General features: G+C 44.1%; 1 protein-coding gene across 4 annotated transcripts in view; it reads left to right on the top strand.

Moving 5' to 3' along the window:
- TOX2 (TOX high mobility group box family member 2) overlaps positions 1-23,208 on the top strand; it is a 272,150-nt gene that overhangs the window by 196,306 nt on the left and 52,636 nt on the right. For 2 of the 4 annotated variants that reach the window (XM_030533449.1, XM_030533450.1), the window contains exons 4-5: positions 19,668-19,814; positions 22,957-23,196. The exons of 1 other annotated variant lie outside the window; for it this stretch is intronic. In XM_030533449.1, the coding sequence (XP_030389309.1) occupies positions 19,668-19,814; positions 22,957-23,196 (387 nt within the window). The remainder of the gene's footprint in view (positions 1-19,667; positions 19,815-22,956; positions 23,197-23,208) is intronic. One more of the 4 variants, XM_030533451.1, reaches the window with a different exon arrangement.

Here is a 23,208-nt window from a genome sequence, read left to right as displayed (position 1 = left end):
TGAAGTTAAGCATATGCCTAAGTCTTTTCAGGATTTGGGTCTTAGTCCCTTCTTTATCTATATAATTATATACGAAAAATCCTACGTTAAAAGAATGTTAAGGGTAAAAAGTCAAGCACTCAGGCCCTGTGTTCCCAAAATTCTCTTACTGTCTCCACATGGAGTTCAGCTATCGCTACAATCTTGAAGCTGCCAACACTTACACATGTGCCTGAGTAGTCCCATTGACATTAACAGAGGTAGGTACATGCTTCAAGTTAAGTGTGTGCATAATTGTTTGCAGGAGCAAGCCCTGGGGAAGAAAAAGGGACTTTGATCCATTTTAATAGTGCAAAACTTTGCAAAGAGAAGAGTGAACCATAATTCAAGCTATAAAACACAATATAATAATGTCAAGGATTGGCAAACCCACCAAACAAAGCAACCTTCTCCAAGAGAGTCTCCTACAGCTGGAGATACTGAATGGAAGACGTTCTCTGTCTCATATTTTCTGGTTTTGGTTTTTATTCCTTTAGTGATATGCATGAAAACAAGCTCTTTGTTCATCAGGAATCTGTTTCTGTTTCCGGTGGTAATTAAAGATTATTAATTATATTCTGCCTCCCTAAATCCTCCTTGACGTTTCAGATGGACGTGTATAGACATGTTCATTTTGGGTGAAAATCACCTCTGTGCGAAGAGCCAGCACGATGCCTAGGCACCAATTTCTGAGCCTTGGTGAATGTAATGGTTGCAGCATGCTGTTGTGCTCGTTTAAGCAATCGCTGCCTTCCATGTCAGAGGAGAGGCATTTTTTTGGTGGCTGGAGTGATCCTCAGTGGTTAGAGGAGGGGCTTTAGCTTATGCCACTGACATATAATCCTTCAGATACCCTGTGTCAGTGGAGGATCGGGTGTAGCTCCTCTGCCACATCCCTCCATTTCACCAACATGCCCTCCAATGCCCCAGGGAGTTTGTGGTGCTGGCTAGCACAAGAGGCCACTCCATTGCTTCTGCCAGCAGATATAACGTCCCCTGTGCAGAAGAGCTCTGCTGGTCATTTCTTCCCAGTTGACATCCACTTTGCATCACTTGGGCTGTGCAAAGAAGACTCAGTGGTCCTACATTTACCTTCTCCCCTCACAGTAGTGCAGTGAAAGTTTGGCCAGCACAGCTCTTTGAAACCCTGTGATGAAAAGCACTTGAGATTGCAAAATATTATTATTTATTATCAGAAGGTCAATGGAAGTTTGACTTTGTCCTCTGTAGATACATTTCAACAGCTTCTTTGGAGGCATCGGGCCTAACCTTGTCTGTGTCTAGAACACACAAGGAGAGTTGGGTTGGATGTAGTGTCTCTGCTGGGCCGTCTGATTAATAATTTCTCTTCCCTGCATTTGTGTCAGGGTGGAGTCTGTTATCATTAAGGCATGGTGTCTGGCCTCCTGACTGAGTGACTGAAATGATACCTCCTCCCTGGGCAGTTTATTACATTCTTCTTTGCATTTCTCCCAATATTTAAGTGCAGTATTTCCTGTGGCAGTCTAAATGATGATCCCCGCCCTCTTTACCTTGTTTCTGTACATATCTGCAGACATGTCTCTTGGTAGACTTTTCTCTGAAACATATATGCCTGATTCACACAAGCTTCTCTCACAGATCTTATCTGCAAAGCTTTGATCATATTTGTTCTTCTCCTCTTAAATCTCTGCTTTCCCATTTCTTTTTGAATGGGTGTATCCTAAACTGAATGCACTTCTCCAGTGAGTAGAGAGAATTCTTTACATACATCTCTACCTCGATGTAATGCTATCCTCAGGAGCCAAAAAATCTTACCCTGTTATAGATGAAACCGTGTTATATTGAACTTGCTTCGATCCGCTGGAGTGTGCAGCCCCCCCCCCCCCCCCCACCGCGTTATATCGGGGTAGAGGTGTACATGTTTGAGGAAAACTTACTGCCATTTATATCCTGCAAATATCCCCTGAACCCCACCCCTGCAATCAAGAACCTTCCTTTCCATCCCCTCCTAATGCATACACAGGAAACTGACCATTTTGCTGTTTTTAGGTCTTTCTGTGTCCAAGCAACAGGCTCAGGATTTTGCCCTAATTAATTAACCTCCCAACCATCCTTTACAGTAGCAGGAGGTAATTCCTGTTACATGCCCATAAGAAAAATCCTGGCTCACAATTGGTGGGAAACAATGATGCGATGGCTGGTTGAGTTTCTATTGTGTTCATTCTCCAGCTATTTTAAAAAGATTGTCAAATAATTTATTCACAAAATGTCGTGAGACTTAATTGAATAGATTATTTGAAAATATGTTCATTGAATTATCAGCCTCGTTTTGTCGCTGGATAGCAATTAACGAACTAATATATTTTCTTAATATCATAAAGCTCACTGAATATATTAGTTGAAGAATATTATTTGACTTTCTCCAGCTGGGATCTAGAACTATGCGCACTGGTTGGCACATACATCTTGATTTCTTGCAATGTGCAACATGAAAACTGATTCACCTCGAGCACGAGGAACAATACAGTACTTTGTTTTTTCCTGCACCACTAAGATCACCATCTTACCTGAGAGAGAGAATGGTTGGTACCACTTTAGAGCCCTGGCCCTCAAGTGCTGCATCTCCAGCTGTGGCCATCACTGATAGTTCAGAGGAAGGAGACAAAAAACAAAACCAACCCAGAATACATTGGGGAGAAAAAATCCCTTCCTGGCACCTGAAGCATGAGGTTCTGAGCCATGCCCTGTCATACAATTGCACTCAAATTTCTCCAGCTCTCTAAAAACAAATTAGTTGTTTGCCCCCATAACTCCTGTTGGGAGGCTGTTCCAGAACCTCACCCCTCCGATGACTAGAAACCTTCTTCTAGTTTCCAGACTGAATTGGTTTATAGCCAGTTTATACCTATATGGTTTTGTGCCAACATTGTCCTGTTGCTTCAATAGTTCTTCAACGTCCCTGGTGTTTACCTCCCCGATGTATGTATAGAGAGCAGTCATATCCCCTTGCAGCCTTTTTTGTGTTAGACTAAACAAGCCACACTCTTCCAGTCTCCTCTCGTAAGATAGGCCGTCCATTGCCCTGATCATCCTAGAGGCTCTTGTCTGCACCAGTTCTCTTTGCATTCCTCTTTCTTGAAAATGGGGCAACCCTGAATGATCAGGGTTAACTTCGTCAATCCAGACATGATTACCGCGATCCTCTCTGCTTTGGGCAACACTGACAACAACACTTGGCCTTCAGCTGCTGTAGAATGCAGTAGCCTGTCTGCTTTCATGGGCTTCTCAGCAGGAGCATGTTTTACACCTGTGCTTCAGGGAGAGCACTGGCTCCCAGTCATGTCTGGATTAGTTAAAGGTTTTTCTCTACCAAAGCCCTTTATGACGGAATCTTTGGCATCTTAGCTACCAGCTCCTTCTTCTTACCATGCGCTGACATCTGAGATTAGCCAGGACATATGCGCTGACAGTGCCTTGATTTTCACGTCAGCCGACTGAGGGCAGGGCCTTCCTCACAGAGGGTCTTTGACTCTAAAATTCACTCCCCCACTTTCTGCCCCACAGGACTAAACTCAGTGACCTTCTGTGCAAGTATCAAGGTTTATCTGTTTGCCCAGTAATTCCATGAAGAGTGAACTGAGGGAGACCACGGCTGATTCTTTTACTTTACCAGCAGAGTTTTGCCTTATCTGCCTATACTGGTGAACGTGCAGGGGTGATTTAGTCATGTACATAGGTGCACTCAGTGCAAACTCGGTCCCTTTACGTTCATATCTGCAGTGCCCACATGGGAGAATTACAGCACAGCACTTTGGGGCACACTGTTATTCACACCCCCTTAGTCCATATTGCGGGGCAGTGTAGACATGCCTTAAGTCTGTCTGTGCTGCTTGTGCCTGTTATAAAGCTGGATCGAATGACACACACAGAGGTTGAATATCCTTCTCATGGTCTCACCATAAGTTGGAGGCAGAGTAGAGAACAGAACAGTAGCCTCTAGCAGCATGGTTCTGCCCTCCCTTGCAACCTGTGGAGTCCTTTACAGCTGGACCAACTAAGGATAAAATATGGCCATACTGACTTGTACTTTGCTCAGATGTGATGTTGCAAGGTGCAGGCTGGGAGAGAAATCAGACCCTTGCTGTCCTAACTTTGTTCCCTTCTCCTAGCCCCTAGGCACTCACTCACATCTCCTAATACATTCCTAACGCAGGTTGGTGCATGGAAAAGATGCCACCTGTTCTGAGGGTAGCTCAAGACACCCCCCTTGCAGCATGAATCAAATTTGGAGCAAGGCAGGTTCAGTGACCAAACTACAGAATGGAAATTCAGAACTAGGCAGTTCAGTCACTTGACCTTTCCCAAGTGAACGTAGACAAGAGAGTCAAGCCAATGATTAAAGTGGAATGAAACTATCCCAAGTCAGGAGGAGGAGGCGGTGGGAGTCTTCCCTGGCTTTTAGCAGAGGAGGGGATTCTGTGCATTCCTCTCTTACCTGAGCTTCTGACTCAAAACAGCATTCAAAATCTCTGTCTAGTCCCCAGCTCTGTCCAGTTCTATCAGCTTTCCTTTCTTCACGACATTCCAGATGTTTCATATAAAACCCACTCTCAGCAGGGCTCCTAATAAATCTCACAACACTTTCTGTGCCCAGACAGTCTTGTGCAATATACAGTATAGTAAATTCCTGGACCTTTAATGAGATTTAAGTACATAAATGTATGTCTATAGAAACCCACCCTTCCCCATGTGAATGAATGAGCTTGGGGAAGGAAGCAGGCTGGCTCTCCAAGGCTCCAGCCCATGCTGCGATGGGGTAACACATTCGCTAGAACCTGTCAGAGATCTCAGGTTTCCTGGATCAAGACGTCCAGGAAAACATAAATTCCACATTCTGGAGCACACGCGTGCCAGGTACCATTGAGAGTTGAATGTGACCCTAAGCATTGTTCTAATTTTATTTTATTTTATTCAGCTGAATGTATTGAAATGATTAGTGAGCACAAGAGACCCCAGGCTCCTTCGTGTACCCAAACCCTCCGTGTCAGCTGCAAACACTTCAGTTTTCAATAGTCATCCCAGGTTCAGAGAAGGGCAACTAAAACGATTAGGGGTTTGGAACGAGTCCCATAGGAGGAGAGATTAAAGAGGCTGGGACTTTTCAGCATGGGAAGAGGAAACTAAGGGAGGATATGAAAGCAGTATATAAAATCATGAGTGGTGTGGAGAAAGTGAATAAGGAAGTGTTATTTACTCATTCCCATAACATAAGAACTAGAGGCCACCAAATAAAATTAATGGGCAGCAGGTTTAAAACAAATAAAAGGAAGTTCTTCACACAGCGCACAGTCGACCTGTGGAACTCCTTGCTTGAGGAGGTAATGAAGGCTAGGACTATACAGAGTTTAAAAGAGAACTGGATAAATTCATGGAGGTTAAGTCCATTAATGACTATTAGCCAGGATGGGTAAGGAATGGTGTCCTTAGCCTCTCTTTGTCAGAGGTTGGAGATGGATGGCAGGAGAGAGATCACTTGATCACTACCGGTTAGGTACACTCCCTCTGGAGCACCTGGCATTGGTCTCTATTGGTAGACAGAATACTGGGCTGAATGGACCTTTGGTCTGACCCAGTATGGCCATTCTTGTTTCCTATGTTCTCACAGTCTAAATAGACAAGACAGACAAAGGAGTGAACAAGCCTGGAGAGGTGAAGTGACACAGCAGGTCAGTGGGAACAGACCCCTGGTCTGCTGATTCCCAGTCAGTATCCAGTCTACTATATCAGACTGCCTCAGTGTTAGGGGAAATTAAAGCCAATGGGGGAACTTGTGGGTGTTACTGATGGTACCATTTAGTTCAGGATCTTGTAATACCACATTATTGGAAATATATGACTTCTCCTGTGAATTGTAGTATAGTAAAATATTGAGTGTCCTTGCAATGGAAAAATTTTCACACCAAGTATGTACACAAGTGCCAAAAAGGGGACAGATATTTAGAAATTTGGTGACCTTGTTTAGCTTATTCAGAGGAGGAGGGCTCCCCAGCCAGCAAGCCAGAATCTTTAGCCAGGTTCTTTGAATATTAACCTGAGCCTCCATAAGTAATAAGTAATGTACAAGGCTGCATGTTAACATTTTATTGTAACTTTGCCTTAATAAAAGGTTTTCAAACTTGTTTGTTCAACAGAAAGTAAACAAACAAAAAAATACTACTTTTTTGCTGGATAAAGCTCTATCCATGGATTGTTAACCAGCAGGCAATGTCACAGCTGAATCCATTGCTTTGCACTAGCTATTTTTATTTCTTGTGAAGGGCTTGCAGGATTTTAAAAGAAAGATAAAAATGTTACAATCAGTGTAATAATTCTGCTGTCCCAGAGACAAGGAATCTTTCTGTTAAAAAGAGACTAACACCTTCCTGGGTTTTGAGAGTTATTGGATTTGGGTTCGCTGTGGATATTCTGCTACATTAGGCCACAGTTACATTCATCATTGGAAATGTGCATGATGACATGTTTTTATAATAGGAAAATAACAAGGTTTATGAACCACTCCAGAACCCTGGGATATACCTTTTGTTCATGCTCTTACAGGGAGAGAGAGCTAGGAATATTAACAAGAGACATCCCTCATTTGTTAAATGCTGTCTCCATCCTGTTTTCTGCCGCTTTCCTTGCACAGAAGTCAGAGTGATTTATCTTCATAATGAAGTGTTAATTGTGTTTGGATTATTCTTTTCCTACTAATAATAGGATATCATAACATTAGATCAGAGCCTGTCAAAATGCTGAATTCAGATTGTCGTGCAGGTATGTTCCAAAAACAATACCGGGTTCCCTTTATCTGTGACATGACAATGGATGAGGAAACTGGTGATAACATCTGTTTTGATCAAAAATGTACAGTTACCCATTTACCTTAATTATTAACTTAGCAACCATTTGAGATGCTGATGATACCTGTGCTATCTAGGGCCCAATTTTCCAGTCCTTACTCTAACAAAACCCCCGCTGAGGTTTCTAATGAAGACCATTAAAGTGTGCTGGCTGATGGTATAAAGATTTAATACAGTAATGATTATTTAATCTCTCATGTACGTCTTTACATTTTTTTAAATGTAATTCCTATTCCCAACTCCATAATTGCACAAAGTCTATAGACTCTAGGGAGAACTTCGCATGTTGGAAAGATTTTTTGGGTACTTTTCATATTTGTTTTAAATGTTGTGATTCTTTTTATCAGATATACATGTATGCACTGTAGTTGTAGCTGTGTCAGTCCCAGGATATTAGAGACAAAGTGGATGAGGTAATATTTTTTATTTGACCAACTTCTATTGATGTGGGACAAGCTTTCGAGCCACACTCATCTCTCCTTTGGGTGTGGGAAAGGTACCTGAATAAGAGTTCTGGTGACTCTCTCCCCGCAGACATTGGTCCAATAAAAGATATTACCTCACTCACCTTGTCTCTCTAGCAGAAATACACACGTTTTATATATGCCTCCTCATCCCTGCTAACCCTCTTACCATCCTGTCTTACTCAGCAGCATTCTGTTCTGAGTTGAAATATTCTACTGTAAAGCGAGGTAACTCCATGGAAGCTAATGAAGTTACTCTACTTTCACCAGTGTACATGAGACTGGAATATATCCCAGTTTTATTCCTATCATAAGTTAATTAAGGGCTAACTCCTGCAAACGCTTATGCATGTGAGTTATCCCTCTCCAGACAGTAGGGTTATTTGTATGAGTAAACTCAGGCATCTGTTTAAGTGTTTTGCAGAATCAAGCCCTGAGGTCTGTTATAAGGGTATTGTTGCAAAATATTGCTTACAGGATGTTATGCTTTTCCGTATCATGTTTTAAAGGTGACCTACAAAAGGGAAAAAAATGTGCTTGTACCTCTTTTGCTTCTTTGCAATGGATACATAATACTTAAAAGAGTTCAAGGTTCTTTGTTTCAAGTCTGATTTCTTTGTTTCTCTTCTTGTTCTTTTTACATTAGAAAATCAGGTCCTACCTGTCCTGAAAGGCTGTATGACAGTTGGGAAACTAGTGAAATGATGACACCCTAAATGCTAAAAGAGAGGGAGCCAAGCAAAAAACTCTTGTTTTCTTAACACCTATTAACAGCAATGACTAATTAATATTTTAGAGAAAGGACACTTTCATTAAAACCTCCAATTGTCACATCTTCAAGTAAGACATGAGAATAACAATAAACATCCTCTTAGAACCCCTACCGAGTCCTGGAGCTAAGCCAAGGGAGGCCAGAGTAGAGATTCCTAATATTCCCAAGGTAAAAAAACAAGCAGAACAGAAACATTACAGGTGAAGATGTAGAAATAAATGCATCTTCTCTCGAAGAATCTCTTGAGAGATTTCAGCTGATAATGTCCTGGGTCAGTTCTGTGGCCAAGAAAATGAAACACTGTGTTTGCAAAACCTGAGTTAATTAAAATTAGTAGGGTTTAAGGTAACTGACCTTTAAGGCAAACTTTAAAAACCTCCCCTTATCAAACATTATCTATCTAATCTATCTTTCATGATCTTGGTCTAAACCCAGATTTTTGTCAAACCTCATGTCAGTGCTGAAATCTGCTTGACTATGTGTGGGGTTTTTTTGTTTGTTTGTTTTTGTTTTGTTTTTTGTTTTGGCAGTGGGCACTGCCCCTACAGCCTCCATCACTGCCTGCTGCCCTCCTAGTTCCCATGCAGTGGGTGGTAAAATATCTGTGATGTCCTGTTGCTTCCATCTGCCTGCATCATACTCTAATTATATCAGGACAGTGGGTCTCAGCCTTTATGTCACCAGTCAAGCTGCCAAAACACGAGTTTGGTTTTAAAACCAAGATTTTTTTTGAAATAGTGAATGTTGGGTTCTTATAGATTCACAGACTTAAGGTCAGAAGGGACCATTATGGTCATCTAGTCTGACCTCCTGCACAATGCAGGCCACAGAATCTCACCCACCCACTCCTGTAACAAACCCCTGACCTATGTCTGAGTTATTGAAGTCCTCAAATTGTGGTTTAAAGACCTCAAGGTGCAGAGAATCCTCGGCAAGTGACCCGTGCCCCATGCTGCAAAGGAAGGCAAAAAACCTCCAGGGCCTCTGCCAATCTGCCCTGGAGGAAAATTCCTTCCCGACCCCAAATATGGTGATCTTTTTCTTTACTGTCTGGTTTCCAGCCTTTTCTCCTGAACCATGAGGGCAAGAAATGTTCTCTTTTTTTAAGGAAGGCTGAGATGTGTTCAGTCACATTCCTGCAGGTGCTGGGACTTTGAAAAACCAAATATCACTGGCAATGCTGATACCAGTCTAGCAGGGGAAGATTTAACCCATCAGATACTGCTGCACAAGCTGTTGTCCATTGCTTTCCATGTTCTAAGCTGCCAAGGAACCTGTCCACCTTCAAGCCCTGGATTTGTATGTACCAGACTAAGCTTTGGAGCACCACAAACTCTATTAAGGGATAGAACATGTACCAGTGATTGAGAGATGGTAGTGGCAGTTCCCTGGGGTCCCTCAACAAGGCCAATTTCTCAGAGCCTGGTTCTGTTAGGTGCAGAGCGCCCTCAGCTCCCCTGGAAATCAGCAAGCATTGAGGGCACTCAACCACTCACCAGAGACACTCAGCACCTGGCAGAATTGGTCCCTGTGACAGGGAGCGGAAAGCCTGTTCTGTGAGGTAGCAAAACTGGCATACGGACCAGTAGTTGGGAACCACTGCACTAGAAGGCCTCTACCATATGATAAATGCAGCCCCTACCAAAATAAATCACTTCCTTTTTAAATCCTTCCCTACTGTTCCCCTCATATTCATAATAGGATGATCGGTGGAACCAAAGATGTGGCTGTTACTTTAAAGGATAAATTAGTTTGACTCTTAACTCAATAATTAAAACTGTTATGGCTATGAGCCTGCAGGGATAATGTACTATTATTATAGTCATTTGTTTCAATTAAATGCTTACTGATTTTTACAATAGCAGCTGGGCACCTGTGTGAGATAGCTATTACTCTGAACAAGACATCTCAAATTCCAGCAGAAATTTGTCACTGCGCTAGAGCATTTTCTATAGACCATGAAAGTTTATTAGGAGCAGTTACAAATCAAGAAGAGGAGTGGTGGTAATTGGGGATATATTTTCTTATCAGCCTCTCTCTCGCTCTCTCTCTCTCTTTAAAGTAAATCATCTTTACATGTTTCAACTATGGTGATGCGTTTACATTTAAACTTCAGTACAGAAAAAACCTACTGGGAAAACTTAGCTTCAAAGCTGTTCAGCAGATAATTTCCCTCCCAGGTTGATTATGATTGTAATGGCTTGTTCTTTAGGAACAAACCTAAGGAGAGAGAATCTATGTCAGAGATAGAGGTAGCCAGAGGATCCCCCAAATAATCTGCCATTGAAATAGGTGCTCCTCTATTGGGGTGATATCAGCAGGTTGTAAATTTTGATTTGCCAAAGATTCAGGAATATAATATGATAGATGAAGTTTGAAAAGACAAGTAGCTCTTGTCTGAGACATGCCGTAGGAGCTAATCCTGGGAGATGGACCAAAGTCACTCAAGAGTGTTTGATAGCCCTGAAGATCTTTGGTAAGTGGAGCCTCTCCTCACCTCCTTGTGTGTGGAGTTGGGATGTGATCTTGTAGTCTGGTTTTGATATGCATGGCAATGTCATTGTCCATTGTCCTGAACTACTGAACTTTTTTTACCAGGCTTATAGGACTTGTTTAGACCAGAAAAAGTGGTCAGGTCAGGGTTAGCAAACATGTTTTAGCAAGCCCTGGCCTAACCTCTTTTATCCCAAGGGAAAACACCTTCTACATCAGTGGTCACCAACCTGTTGATCGCAATTGACTGGTCCATTGCGGAGCCTCTACCAGTCGATCATGATCTCCAGCCGCTAACAGTACAGCAGTGCAGTGGGGCTAAGGCAGGCTCCCTGCCTGCCGTGGCCCTGCGCCACTCCCAGAAGCAGGCAGCACACCCCTGAGGCCCCAGGGGGTAGAGGGAGGGAGCGCAGGCGTCTCTGCGCACTGCTCCTGCCTGCAAGCATTGCCCCTGCAGCTCCCATTGGCCAAGAATGGGTAACTGCGGCCAATGGGAGCTGCGGGGGCGGTGCCTGCAGAGAGGGGCAGTGCGCTGAGCCATGTGCCGCCCCTGCAGGGGTGTGATGGTCGCTTCCGGGAACGGGACAGGCAGGGAATCTGCCTTAGCCCTGCTGCCTGGGAGCCACCCAAGGTAAGTGCCACCCTGTGGGAGCCCGCACCCCTTCCAAACCCGAATCCCCTGCTTCACCCTGGAGCCAGCACTCTGTGTGTCCTCCTGCACCCCAATACTCTGCCCTAGCCCAGAGCCTCCTCCTGCACCCAAAGTCCCAAAACTGCACCCTGCATCCCATCCTGCACCCCAACCTCCTGCCCCAGGCTCAGCCTGGAGCCCCCCTCCCACACTCCAAAGCCCTCAGCCCCAGTCCAGAGGCCGCACTCCTTTCTGTATCCCAACTGCCCGCTCCACCCTGGTGAAAGCGAGTGAAGGTGTGGGAGAGCGAGTGATTGAGGGAGGGGGATGGAGTGAGCAGGGCGGGGCCTCAGGGAAGGGGTGGGGTAACTTCTGTATTGTGCTTAAATTCAAAAAGTGATCTTGTATGTAAAAAGGTTGGAGACCACTGTTCTACATGGATTTAGCTACTGTAGGTCCTTCCTGAGTTTGCTCCTACAATGTGTTAGCTGTCCCCAAGCTCACCTCAGTCACCTTTTCTAGTCTAGACAAACCCGCGGTGCTTTGTAGAAATAGAAACTGTGGGCAAACTTCTCTTCTGTTTTAACTGTAGTCTATTCTGCATGAGGAGCTTTCATCGACATGAGTAGCAGTTCCACGTGTAGAACAAGGGCAAAATATGCAGTGGAGATCAACAAGGAGAGATAATGGTTTCAGAGCAGAATTTTACCGTCTATATGCTATATATAAGGATCTAGTCTTCTACTGCCAAACACAGCTACATCCGAGGTGCAACATGACAGCAAAAGTATTAGCAGCAATATGCACAACAGTGTAGGGGTAGGAGGTGGAAGAGAAGAAGAATACCTTACAGAATGAAGGAAACAAGGAATTTTAGACAGGCAGAATTATCTAGATGGAATTCAGCCAGGGCACTGGGATTAAAATCTCACCTTGCAAAAAGGGACCACAGACTTTTGAATGGCCAAAAGTAGTCAATACCTGTGTTCTACTTCCTATCTTGAAACAATTCATTCATGACTACACTGTCCAAAGCGTGATGCTGCTTGGAATGACAGCATGTCGTCTGCTCAAATAAATTGGCTAATGCTGTGCGACTTACTGCTGGAAAGAGCTGCCTTTTGCCCATGAATTTTCTTTGAGTTAACATAAAACTGCACTTGATATATTTTAAACCATTATCTCTGCTGCCAGAGTGTCCAATTCCCAAATCAGAATATTTAGCCTGTTTTTAATGGTGTTTTGTTACTCATGCTGCAAAAGTGTAGATTACTGTTTTCTCCATAAACAAGGAGCTCAGAGCATGTGCAGTTTGTCAGCCTATTTTTCTTTCCTTTTTGGAGGATTAGCTGAAATGTTTATATGCCTGATATGCATATTCATTAAAAAAAACCCTAAAATATTGTGAAAAAAAAGAGGCTGTCTTTGAATTAGAGCAGCCTTTGGGAATCTTTTAAGTAAGATGCATTTAATTACTTTAGTAACTACTACATCACATTTTACTCATGTTCCTCTGAGATGCATAACATCTTACAAACCGAGGCAGCAAACGTGTCCTTTGGAGACTCAAAGTTTGCATTTCCGTAGTGCTATGTAACGAGAATGCTAGTGCACTTAATAAACAGGACCACATTCCCCATGAGATACTCACATGAAGCTTCTCTTTCTGTGGGAGCAGCAGACACACATAGGAGAGCAGAATTCAGATCATTGTTTCCACTTCACAGTTGGGGGAACTGAGGCACAGGGAAAGGAAATGACTTGCCCAGGGTGTTTGTGGAAGATCCAGGAATGGAATCTGGGTTCCTTATGATCCACACCTGTGCTGTATTCGCTAGGCCGTCCTCTCTTCTTTGCCTTTTTAACGGTATGCTCATGATGATGATTTAATTATGAATGTATTTGTATATGGCTCCATCAGGGCATATGGAGCTTTACGGAGAATAAAGACACAGAGCCTGCGCCAGTGAGCCTACGTCATAGATTATATTCAACATGACAGGAAGCAGAGATAGATAACATCGGGGATGGGGTGCTTATGCCTGGGAAGGTGATGGGGGGCTTGCTTTTTTAAGGGGAACACATCATACTAGTGCCCTTGTTCTGGTTAGGGACAGTTGTTGTTGCTTTGTTTATTTAGCTAATTAGGCTGGTGCCAGCAGGTGGGCCATTTTGGGAGAGACGGAAGGAATGGAGACTTGGAATTTTTCTCCCTGGCCGTTTCTGAATAAAGATTCCTTCTTTTCCAAAACTACTCACAGTTATTGGTTAGAAGCTGAGTGGAGTTCATCAAAGTTACTAGTATTTCTGAAATGAGCAGAATTTGAATATAGGTCTCCAAAAATGAGAGGCTGGAATACACAGGACTGTATCTCCTGGGTCTTCACACTGAATACTGCCCATCACAGCCTATGTTAAAAAATCAGTGATTGTGGTAAAGGGATATAAAAGTAAACCATGCAGAATGAAGAGAGTGGGCGTGCAGGGGATGGCTGCAGCCTTGTCTGTTTGAAAAATGCGCTTCAGAAAAAGAATACGAGCTTAGTGAGTGACAAAGGCTGGGCCAGCTGCTGCCGACGTCAGTAGCTCACTGGCCTCAGTCGAACTGCTCTGAGGAAGGGTTGGCAGGGTCAGGGCAACTGAGTGCAGACTCCCATCATTCACTGAATAAAAATACCCTGGTCATGAATGAAAAATAACAGCTATTAATGCAGTAAGCAAGGAGATTATGGAGTGCGGACCGTGCCATTGATTCTCTGCATTCATTATCATGATTCGGAGAGTTACTCGAGTGGGTGCTTGAAGGCTGAGTTGCAGGATTGCATGAAGGAGAGGAGAGAGAAGCCAAGAGTAAGCAGCAAAGAGGCAAAAGGGTAAGTGGAAACAGGCACGTCTTGGGAGAGAGAAGATGCAGATACCCTTTCTTGGAGGAGATCTATGGGCTAAGATGTGATGATCTCCATGATGAGAAGAGACCATTCTGCCATCCACCCAGTTCCTGGTGCCTCTGTCACCTCCAGCTTGGATTGCTGAAATGCTCTCTCCTTGAACATGCCCCTGTCCTCCATGTGTTTTTCTGGCCGCTTGTCTGGCTCCAGGTGCTAGTGACAATCTTTATATTCTGCAAGGGCTGCGAGACACTTAAATAAGAGGCTGCCCAGGTGTATCAGCTAATGATTACTGGAACTCAGCTTTCTGAGTTCAGTAGCAAGGCAGACTCAGTTGGAAGCCCACCTGCCCTTCCTTCCCACCTTTGGAACCTTCTCCCCCATATCGTGCATCAGGATTATTTCAAAACATATTTTTCAGGTTGCTCAGGTAGCCTTCCAAATGTGACCCTGTGAGTGGTCTGCAGGCAATAGCTCTGAATGAGGATGCCATGCTTAACTTGCTGTCTTCCCTCACTACTAACCAATAATACTGGTCCTCCCTTGTTTTAAGGAAGAGGCATGTGCAGAGGTTAGAATAATTGTCTATGGATTAGAACATTGTGGAGCTGTTACCATCTCTGCCATTGACTCACTGGGTGGCCTTGGGTCAGTCATTTCCCTGCCTCAGTTTTCACATCCCTAAAACAAGAATGAGGATGCTGCCCCTAGGAAGTTGAGAGCTGATCAGTGTCTGCAAAGCACTTTGAGACCTTGGTGATTCCGTGGCTATCAGTGTTGTCAGTCCACCTGTTCAATGTGTGTCTGAGGCTGCAGGTGGCGGTTGTGCTGTGGTTTGGGTGGCAGTGCTACTAGTAGGCTGGTGATACACAGCACTGTCCCCTTTTCTTTGAATGCAGGTAGTGCAGGGTCTCAGTTTTTCAGTGCTTGGCTGAGGCCGGGAGCCACATGGGAGTGAGCTTGACTGAAATTTAATCTAAACAGGGCAGAGGCAATCCTGACCGATTAAGAAGCATTCTGAGAGTGTGGCAGGGAATGTGCCAGTTCTTATTGTAAAGGGATTTTGCCAACCCTTTGTTAAGAAGGTTTTCAATTTTTTGGTATTTCTGGAGTCCCAGTTTCTCCCAGAGTCCCATGCCAGCAGGAGGTCCGCTGAAGCCGCGGGACCAGCGGACCCTTCGCAGGCAAACCGCCGGAGGCAGCCTGCCTGCTGTGCTTGGGGCAGCAAAATCCCTAGAGCCGCCCATGGGTGGAGAAAATCATATGCGGGTCATTGAAAGACAACAAAAAGCAGAGCTGCTGAAATTTCTATCCTGCCTGCTGGATAAACTCTCTGGGGACCTGACCAAAGACCATTATGGTCAGTGGGAGTGTTTCCATTGTCTTCAATGAGCATTGGCTCAGACCCTAACTCATTCCCACAATTTTTCATAAGAATTTGTAGCACATGTCCATTATCCATAATTACACTCCTGAACTTGTTCTGCTCTGCTGCATAAATAATATGCACTTTAAAGAAAAAATGTATGATTACATATTTAATAGATAAATGGAGCCGTTGTGGTCCATTGCCCACATAATAAGAGTTTTTAAAATTGTCTTAATACAGTATTTACCCAAGAGACTGGAATGGCTGCAAATGAGAATGAGCTATTTTAGCTTTTAGGATTTTTTAAATCACATTTTAAAGCCTTCCCCATTTATAAAACACACATTTTATAAACTTTTCTTCATTTAAATTTAAAATAAGGACAATAAATTATGCTCTTCCTTGGGAGCTGGCAGATCATCTTGAACATGAAAGGTCTGGATTAAACTGACAAAATCCAAGACAAATTTACCATTTTCTCTTTGAAATCTCCAATTGAACTCACTGTATGTGAGCCAGACAGATCCCATACTAGCTTCCCCACACCCAGCTGTGAACCTCACCTCAGTTCTGCTTGCCTCACCCCACTGATATTACAGTTCTCTCCTGGCCCCCAAGAATATTCTGCCTAGTGCAAATACACTCAATTTCTGACCTGCAGCAGCCCTTACTGTGCCATTTCTGGGATGACTAGCCCTCTCAGTCAATGCACCTGCAGCACCCTCCTCATTTAGATTAAAAGATTACTATATCTTCATGCCAGAAGGGACCATTAGATCATCTAGTCTAACCCCCTGTAAAACGGAGGCCGTGGAATTTTGTCGGTTATTCCTGTATTGTGTCCAATAACTTGTTTTGGCTAAAGCATCTTCCAGAAAGGCATCAAGTCTTCATTTGAAGACTTCAAAAGATGGAGAATCCACAACTTCCTTTAGTAGTTTGTTCCAGTGGTTAATCAACCTCACTGTTAAAAAGACAACTGTAGAATGAAATATTGTAGACAGGCAGAAGCCGTTTCCAAGAGCCCTATGACTTGGGCCCCAGTTCTACAGGGTGCTTAAATGTGTGCCTGATTGTAAGCCCGAGTGGTCCCCCTGAAGTCAGTGGGACTAAACTCTGGTGGTTACAGTTAGGCAGGTGCTTAAATCCCTTGCTGAGTCAAGGCCCTAGTCCTAGGCCTCTGGTGAACAGAGAGTGGCTGTCGTACAGTATTTCGTTTTACTAAATACACAGGTAGGGGCTTGAATCAGTCCCACTCATCTATTTTGTGCTTGTATCCTGAGATAGCTGTTGAGCATAGGACTCCCAGAAGCAACATGCAAAACCTGCTCTGCAGAAACATTTTCATAACCTGAACCACATCTTTCATACGGAAACTGTCTCACTGGCCCCTCCTTTCCCATTCATGATCCTTCACCATCCCTGCCGCCACTACAGCGATTGCTTAGATGGAAAAGTTTTAGGAGGCAAGTGTTTGATGTGGTTGTAGTTGTCTCAGTGCAATTTAGCATCTGGAAATGAGGAGGAGGGGCCAGTGCCCTGTGACAAGTCAGCTGTCCAGCAAGCCCCACAGTTTGGGAATGTCTTAGCTGGACAGTCCCTGTTCTCTTCCCCCCTCCCCCCCGCATTGGAAATTCCTTGCCAATTTATAGCACAGGCCACTGCTGTCATTAACTCACATTTCTGTGGGTTCTCCATGTATTTATTTGTATCTTTTCACAGTGATGCGAGCTGAGGACAGTGATGCAGCCTGACCTTAAAGGGCATGAAACGTAGTCAGCCTAAGTCAAATTCTTGGTGTTATATCTATGCGGGACGTATTTGCTGTTTGAAAGTTAAATCACAGCACTAAGTAATTAACACAGAAAGGGATTGCTCTTGTCAAAATCTGTTCTCCCCCCACGTGTATGATCTGAATGCATGAGCGGAGTGTGCTGTCTGGTGTTGTGGAAGAGCTCTCGATTCCTGACCTGCAGCAGTAAATCCGCTTCTGCGTTTGGATTTATTTCCACTGGAGCCTGCTGAGCCCTAGCAGCTCTTCCCTCCATTTCTTACTTTATGTGCTGCTCATGGGGTTGGCAGGACTCCCCTGTTAATGAGAGATTGCACCTCAGTGGGCTTATCAGAAACGAAGATTGTTAATAAATAAAGCCCTGGGTCTTTAAACTCATGTTAACATTAATCAGATTAATATGAAAAGCAAAAATTCTGGAAGATATTTAAGACTATTTGATTCCCTCCTGCTGACGACTTCTGTGGCTGAATCAGATTGTACGTAAGTAGCTGACTTAGCCCTGTCTCTGAAATTAGTAAGAGAACTCTGGCACACTGCTGATGACATTGACATGTTGATAGGCCTTGTTTATAGGGTTAGGGGTAATTGTTTGATCTGTATGTGGGAGGGGGAGGTGATAAATAGCCTAATGTGAATCCTGGTAGGGTTTTCTCTGGGAAAGGCAGCACAAATTTTTGTTGCGTAGTCTTTTCCGAGGACTTCTGAGGCCACTGTTATTTGACTAAGTCCCCAAAAGTAAATTCTGTTCTAGGTTCTGATCTGACAAGCATTCCTGACACGAGTAGTTTTCATTCATGTGAATAGTCATATTGGATTAATTGGGGCTGCTTGTATGTGTAAGGATCCCTTGTGTGAGCAAGTATTTGTGGGATTGGGTCTGCAGTGATATCAGGGCTTAGGTCCCGGTTCTGCAAAAATTTAGAGATGTTCTTAACTTTACAAATACGAATAATTGCATTGAATATGAAAACTACTCATGTCTGTAATGTTCAGTGTGTGCCTAAGTCCTTCCAAAATCGGGTCCCTAGCATGCCCAGATGAGAATGTGGGGGAGATAGTGGATTAATTGAGGGAGAGGTATACAAACTAGTTTTCTTTTTTTCCAGACTTGCCAGCTTCACTGAGTAACAGGCAGTACGGTGAGGACTCCACACAGTCCTCCCATAGACACAGAGGGTAGGTTTTGTGATGGAGGAGAGCAGCATGGAGCATGGGAATTTCAATGCTAGATCAGACAAATGGTACATGTAATAAAGTGTTGAATGTCTTTGGTCAATGCTCTGAAGAAGGCTCTAATTTTCTACAACCTTGTATCCAAACAAGTAGCACGTCATAGTAATGTCATTATTCTGTTATTACATCGAGTCTGGAACTTCAGTAACCCCTCACTGGTCTATTTGTGTGATTACTACGTGTCTCAGATATTTATCTGTGTATATTGGATAATCAGATGCCAGGAAAGTCATCTCTATGAAAAGTACAAGGGCATGCAAAAAGTCAGGGGTAGAATGCAGGAGGGCCTCATTTAGAGACCTGTGCTTCATCCACTAAATAATGCTGCATTTATAGAAAGGCAACTCTGTCCTCTATTTGTGCATGCAACTGCAGGTGCAATTTGGGTCAGTGCATTGCCAAATTTATGCACACAACCCTAGAATTTGCACGCATAAATAAGGTTGTGTATTTTTGGTGTCTGTATGTATATGGTTCTCTGCCCTTCGGAAGTTTGATCCAAAATATATAACTTCAGACATTAAAGTCTACAAAAAGGAACTTTTAAGAGAGCAATAAAGCAAGTTGGGAACTGGTTTGCACTCTCTTACATTGGGTTCCTTATGATTGTAGATTACAGCCATTTCTTTACTGCAATTCCCAGAGCCTGAAGGAAGATGTGAAAAGCCAATTGGAATTAGAAATGTTGGACAAAATTCAGCCCAGATGTAAGCCAGATGCAACCCATTTGACTTCAGTGGAGCTGCAGCCGCTTACGTCATGTTTGAATTTGCCTGATGTTTCTCACAGTACAGCTCATTCTCAGTGGGAAGGGCTTGTTATCATGTGGCATGATCTGAGCAGGTGCAGCAGTCCTCTCCAGGATTTCTTCTTCACTATATTCCAGAGGCTGATTACCGTGAGTCAGTGCTCATTACTAGGTGATGGGGTGGTCTAGAAGTACCTTTGATAAATTATGAGCCAGGTTCTCAGATGGTGTAAATCAACCTAGCTCCATTGACTTTGGTTGAGCTCTCGAGGTCCCTTCCAGTCCTAGAGTCTACGAGTCTATGAGCTACAGTGATTTACACCAGCTGAGCATCTGGCCTTATATCTCTATTTTATCTGTCTTGTCTTCCTTCAGTATATAGGTTCCCACACTCTGCCTGGCACCATGGTACCCCACAATATGAACTACAGCCTAGAAGATCATCCATGTCCAAAGGGCCTTCAGTTTGAGACTGGGCTGGTTGTATATTCTGAGGCTTGTTCAGAGGTGGATGGCAGAATGGTAAGGCTGAAAATGGCTAGACAATGAACATTTCTTTTGTTGGTAAACAAGGCATTTTAGCTCTTTGTGCAGTAATGCTCCTCACCGTAGCCTCTCTCCCTAGCATAGCTTGGGAGTATTTAAGCATCTGTTGGCATTTCACTCCTTTTTCTTCTGCGTTTTAATGATCTGTGTAGCACCTTTCATCGCTGGTGTTTGCGATTTAAGCCTGACGTCTGTACAATCTGCCATATGAACCGGACATACAGATTCTCTGCCCAAAATAATAATATTCATTTTTTTCACCTTTTCACGTAGTTGGCCCTCAAGCAATTATATTTTCAGCCCTTCCAGCAGGCTCTGTCTGTTGTTTTACATTACTTTCCAGACAGGTGCAAAGATGAATTTTTGCAGGTTGTGTCTGATGTGCTTGCAGCATTGGTTAAGGCCCCAGCGTGTGCGATCTTCTGAATCTGGGAAAGGGCTGAGCTCCTGACGTGTGCAAAACAAGCCTGTTCCCTTGTTATGGGTCCGATCCTGCTGCCTGTTCCTCATAATTCTTCTCCCATAGAAACAAATGTGAGCTTTGCCATTGAGTTCAGTAGGAGCAGAACGTGCCCCTGAATGTGTGAGTGTGATGCTGCTCCCTTGCAGCCATGGACTGAGGTGGAGTTTGCTCGCAGTATGAAGGTTTACATTGTAAGCTGTCCTTTGGCGGGAGTAGGCTGTCACCATTCTGTTGGGGAGTTAGAGGGTCACGCTGAATCTGTCTTGCTCTGTCTGTCGTGTGTGGTTCGTTTTCTGTATTCATGGATCCAGTCTGACCGTGGTGGTTGCAGGCTAATGGGATGAAGATCCTGATTTTCAAGTGTGGTCACATTAAGAGGGAATCCTGAGGGAGCTCAAGGGGACACTTAGCTCACAGAACCACATTTACACACCACACTGCCAACAAGATCTGGGCATCCTGCTGGGGTGGCGTGAGTCTGGTCACACACAGTGCTCTGCGCCTCTGAACACATCCTGTTTGTTTGCTGGGGGCTGGAAGCAGAACAGTCCCAGTGAGGGGTCCTACGGTAGGGTTGTCCAAAGTGACTCATGGTTTTGGCTGGCTCCATTGAAAAGTGCAGAGTCCCTGCGCTCTGTAAATTTGGAGCCTTTAAGGTGTCCCAGGTCGGGCTCCCAAAATCAATAGTCACTTCTGAAATCCTTGGCCCTCTTGGCTATGGAATTTGTTTGTTGCCTCAGTCTGCCCGAACCCAAATCTGCTGGCCTTCAGGAGATGGGACAAGGCCCATGTTTCTGAGGGACAGGATGTATGATTGAGCAGGGTCAGATCTTTGGCGGGGGGTATCTGTGGCAGTGTTTGCTGTGTGGGGAGCAGGATATTGGTCCGAGTGTTCGTTGTTTCATGCCATTAGTTCCAGTGTCTGGAGCACTGGGTGGCATGTTTTAAGTACGTAAATACAAAAAGTTCTTGACTTCTCTGCCAGTCCAGGGGCTCAGACTTGCCAGAATGGCACCTCTCTTTGTAAACACAGGGCTTTATGACAAAGGGAGAGTTTGCACCCATTGTTTAACTGTTATTGAGAAAATTAAAAGGTAGAACCTCTGTGAAAGGGATGCTGCAGTCAGAGCAGTGCCAGGTAAGGCTCTTGGCAATAAAGCTCAGGCATCATTCTTAACACACCCCATTGTGTGCCTGGGCCGGTCTGTACAGCACATGGGAGCAAACTGTGTGAGATGACCACACACATCCCACCCCCGATTTCTAGGACACAGTCGCTTCTGGGTCTTGGAATCTTCTTGGTTTTACTATGCTGAAGTCACTTCCCTAATGATAGCTCAGCATGGGGCCAGATCCTCAGCGGGTTACATTGGAATTTGTGTTTTCACAGTGCGGTCAAATAACAGACTTGTGCAACAAAACCTACTTATGTTTTGCTATCTGACCTAAAGCCAAATCCAGACCTGTCTGGGAAAGGCGGGGACTTCTGCTTGTTCTGCTCCAGAGTATATGATGTATTTATTTATTCCTACTTGTACTTTTCTGTTTAAGCCAGAGAGCAGGGGAACCGAGAAGTTGTGGTAACTTGTTAAACATGACGAAGTTAATTTTTTGAGCCTCTCAGTTTTCTAAGCGATAACACATTGTATTTGGTCATGTGCAGGGCACGAGGAATCACAACTCTCTGCAGCTGCATCCCTGAGCAGAGCAGGGCTGAACTTTCAAACACAAGGGCCTACGATGTGTCTGCACAATGTGTGTGTGTTCAATTGGTTGGCCTAGCTAGTTTGACATCCCGTGGCCAGGACCAGGTGCTTCAGACACTTTAGACAATTTGGCTGTAGCCTGCCCCTGGGGGAAGTTTCTTCCCACTAATACAACCTGAAGCATTTAGAATCATAGAAATCAGAGTTGGAAGGGACCTTAGGAGGTCATTTAGTCCAACCCCCTGCTCAAAACATGACCAATCCCCAGATTTTTACCCTAGTTCCCTAAATGGCCCCCGGAAGGATTGAACTGACAACCCTGGGTTTAGCAAGCCAATGCTCAAACCACTGAGCTATCTCTCCCATTTCTCTGCTGGTACATGCTCACACACATTTTACTGGCACAATTTAAGCCCTTATGTTGTAATCCCTTACGGTACGTCTACACTGCAGCTGGGAGATGTAATTACCAGCTCAGGTCGACATACACATGCTAGCTCTGCTTGAGCTAATGCACTAAAAATAGCATCATGGGGTGGCCCCAGCAGCCAAGGCAGCAGTTTGGGCTATCCAAGATCCTGAGATCCTAAGGATGTACGCAGGCACCTAGCCGTGCCGCCACAGTCACTCTGCTATGCTATTTTTAGCATGCTAGCTCAAGCAGACATAGCGTGCCTGCATCTACGTGAGCTGGTACTTATACCTCTTAGCTTCAGTGTAGACGTAACCCTTGTTTTCCCACAGGAAAATTATGGAAAGGAGAAACCCCAAGCACACGTTGTCCAACTCGCTCTCTTTTGTTTTGGAAAGGGGCAGGGAAGATGATTTTTCTCTACCAGTTCTGTAATATAATTTCTAAATCAGTCAATAATAGTTCATCATAAAGTAATTTTATAAGACAATAAATAAAATATATTTTTAATTAAAAAGTAATATTCTCCTAACTCAGATCCAGGAGATGGTCCACTCAGACGCCACTTCCTATGATTCCAACCGTCAAGTCCCCCTGATCAATCGACCAGGGATGTTAGCCGGTCACATGAGTGCCCTCAGCCAGTCACAGCTGATTTCTCAGATGGGTATGAGGAGCGGTGTTACCCATGGTTCCCCATCACCCCCAGGAAGTAAATCTGCTACACCATCTCCCTCCAGTTCTACTCAGGAAGAGGAGACAGAATCACATTATAAGGTACGTGCAGCC

Source organism: Gopherus evgoodei, chromosome 14 (assembly GCF_007399415.2).
Source record: "Gopherus evgoodei ecotype Sinaloan lineage chromosome 14, rGopEvg1_v1.p, whole genome shotgun sequence".
Classification (NCBI taxonomy): Eukaryota; Metazoa; Chordata; order Testudines; family Testudinidae; genus Gopherus; species Gopherus evgoodei.
This window is presented reverse-complemented; position numbering and strand designations above follow the sequence as displayed.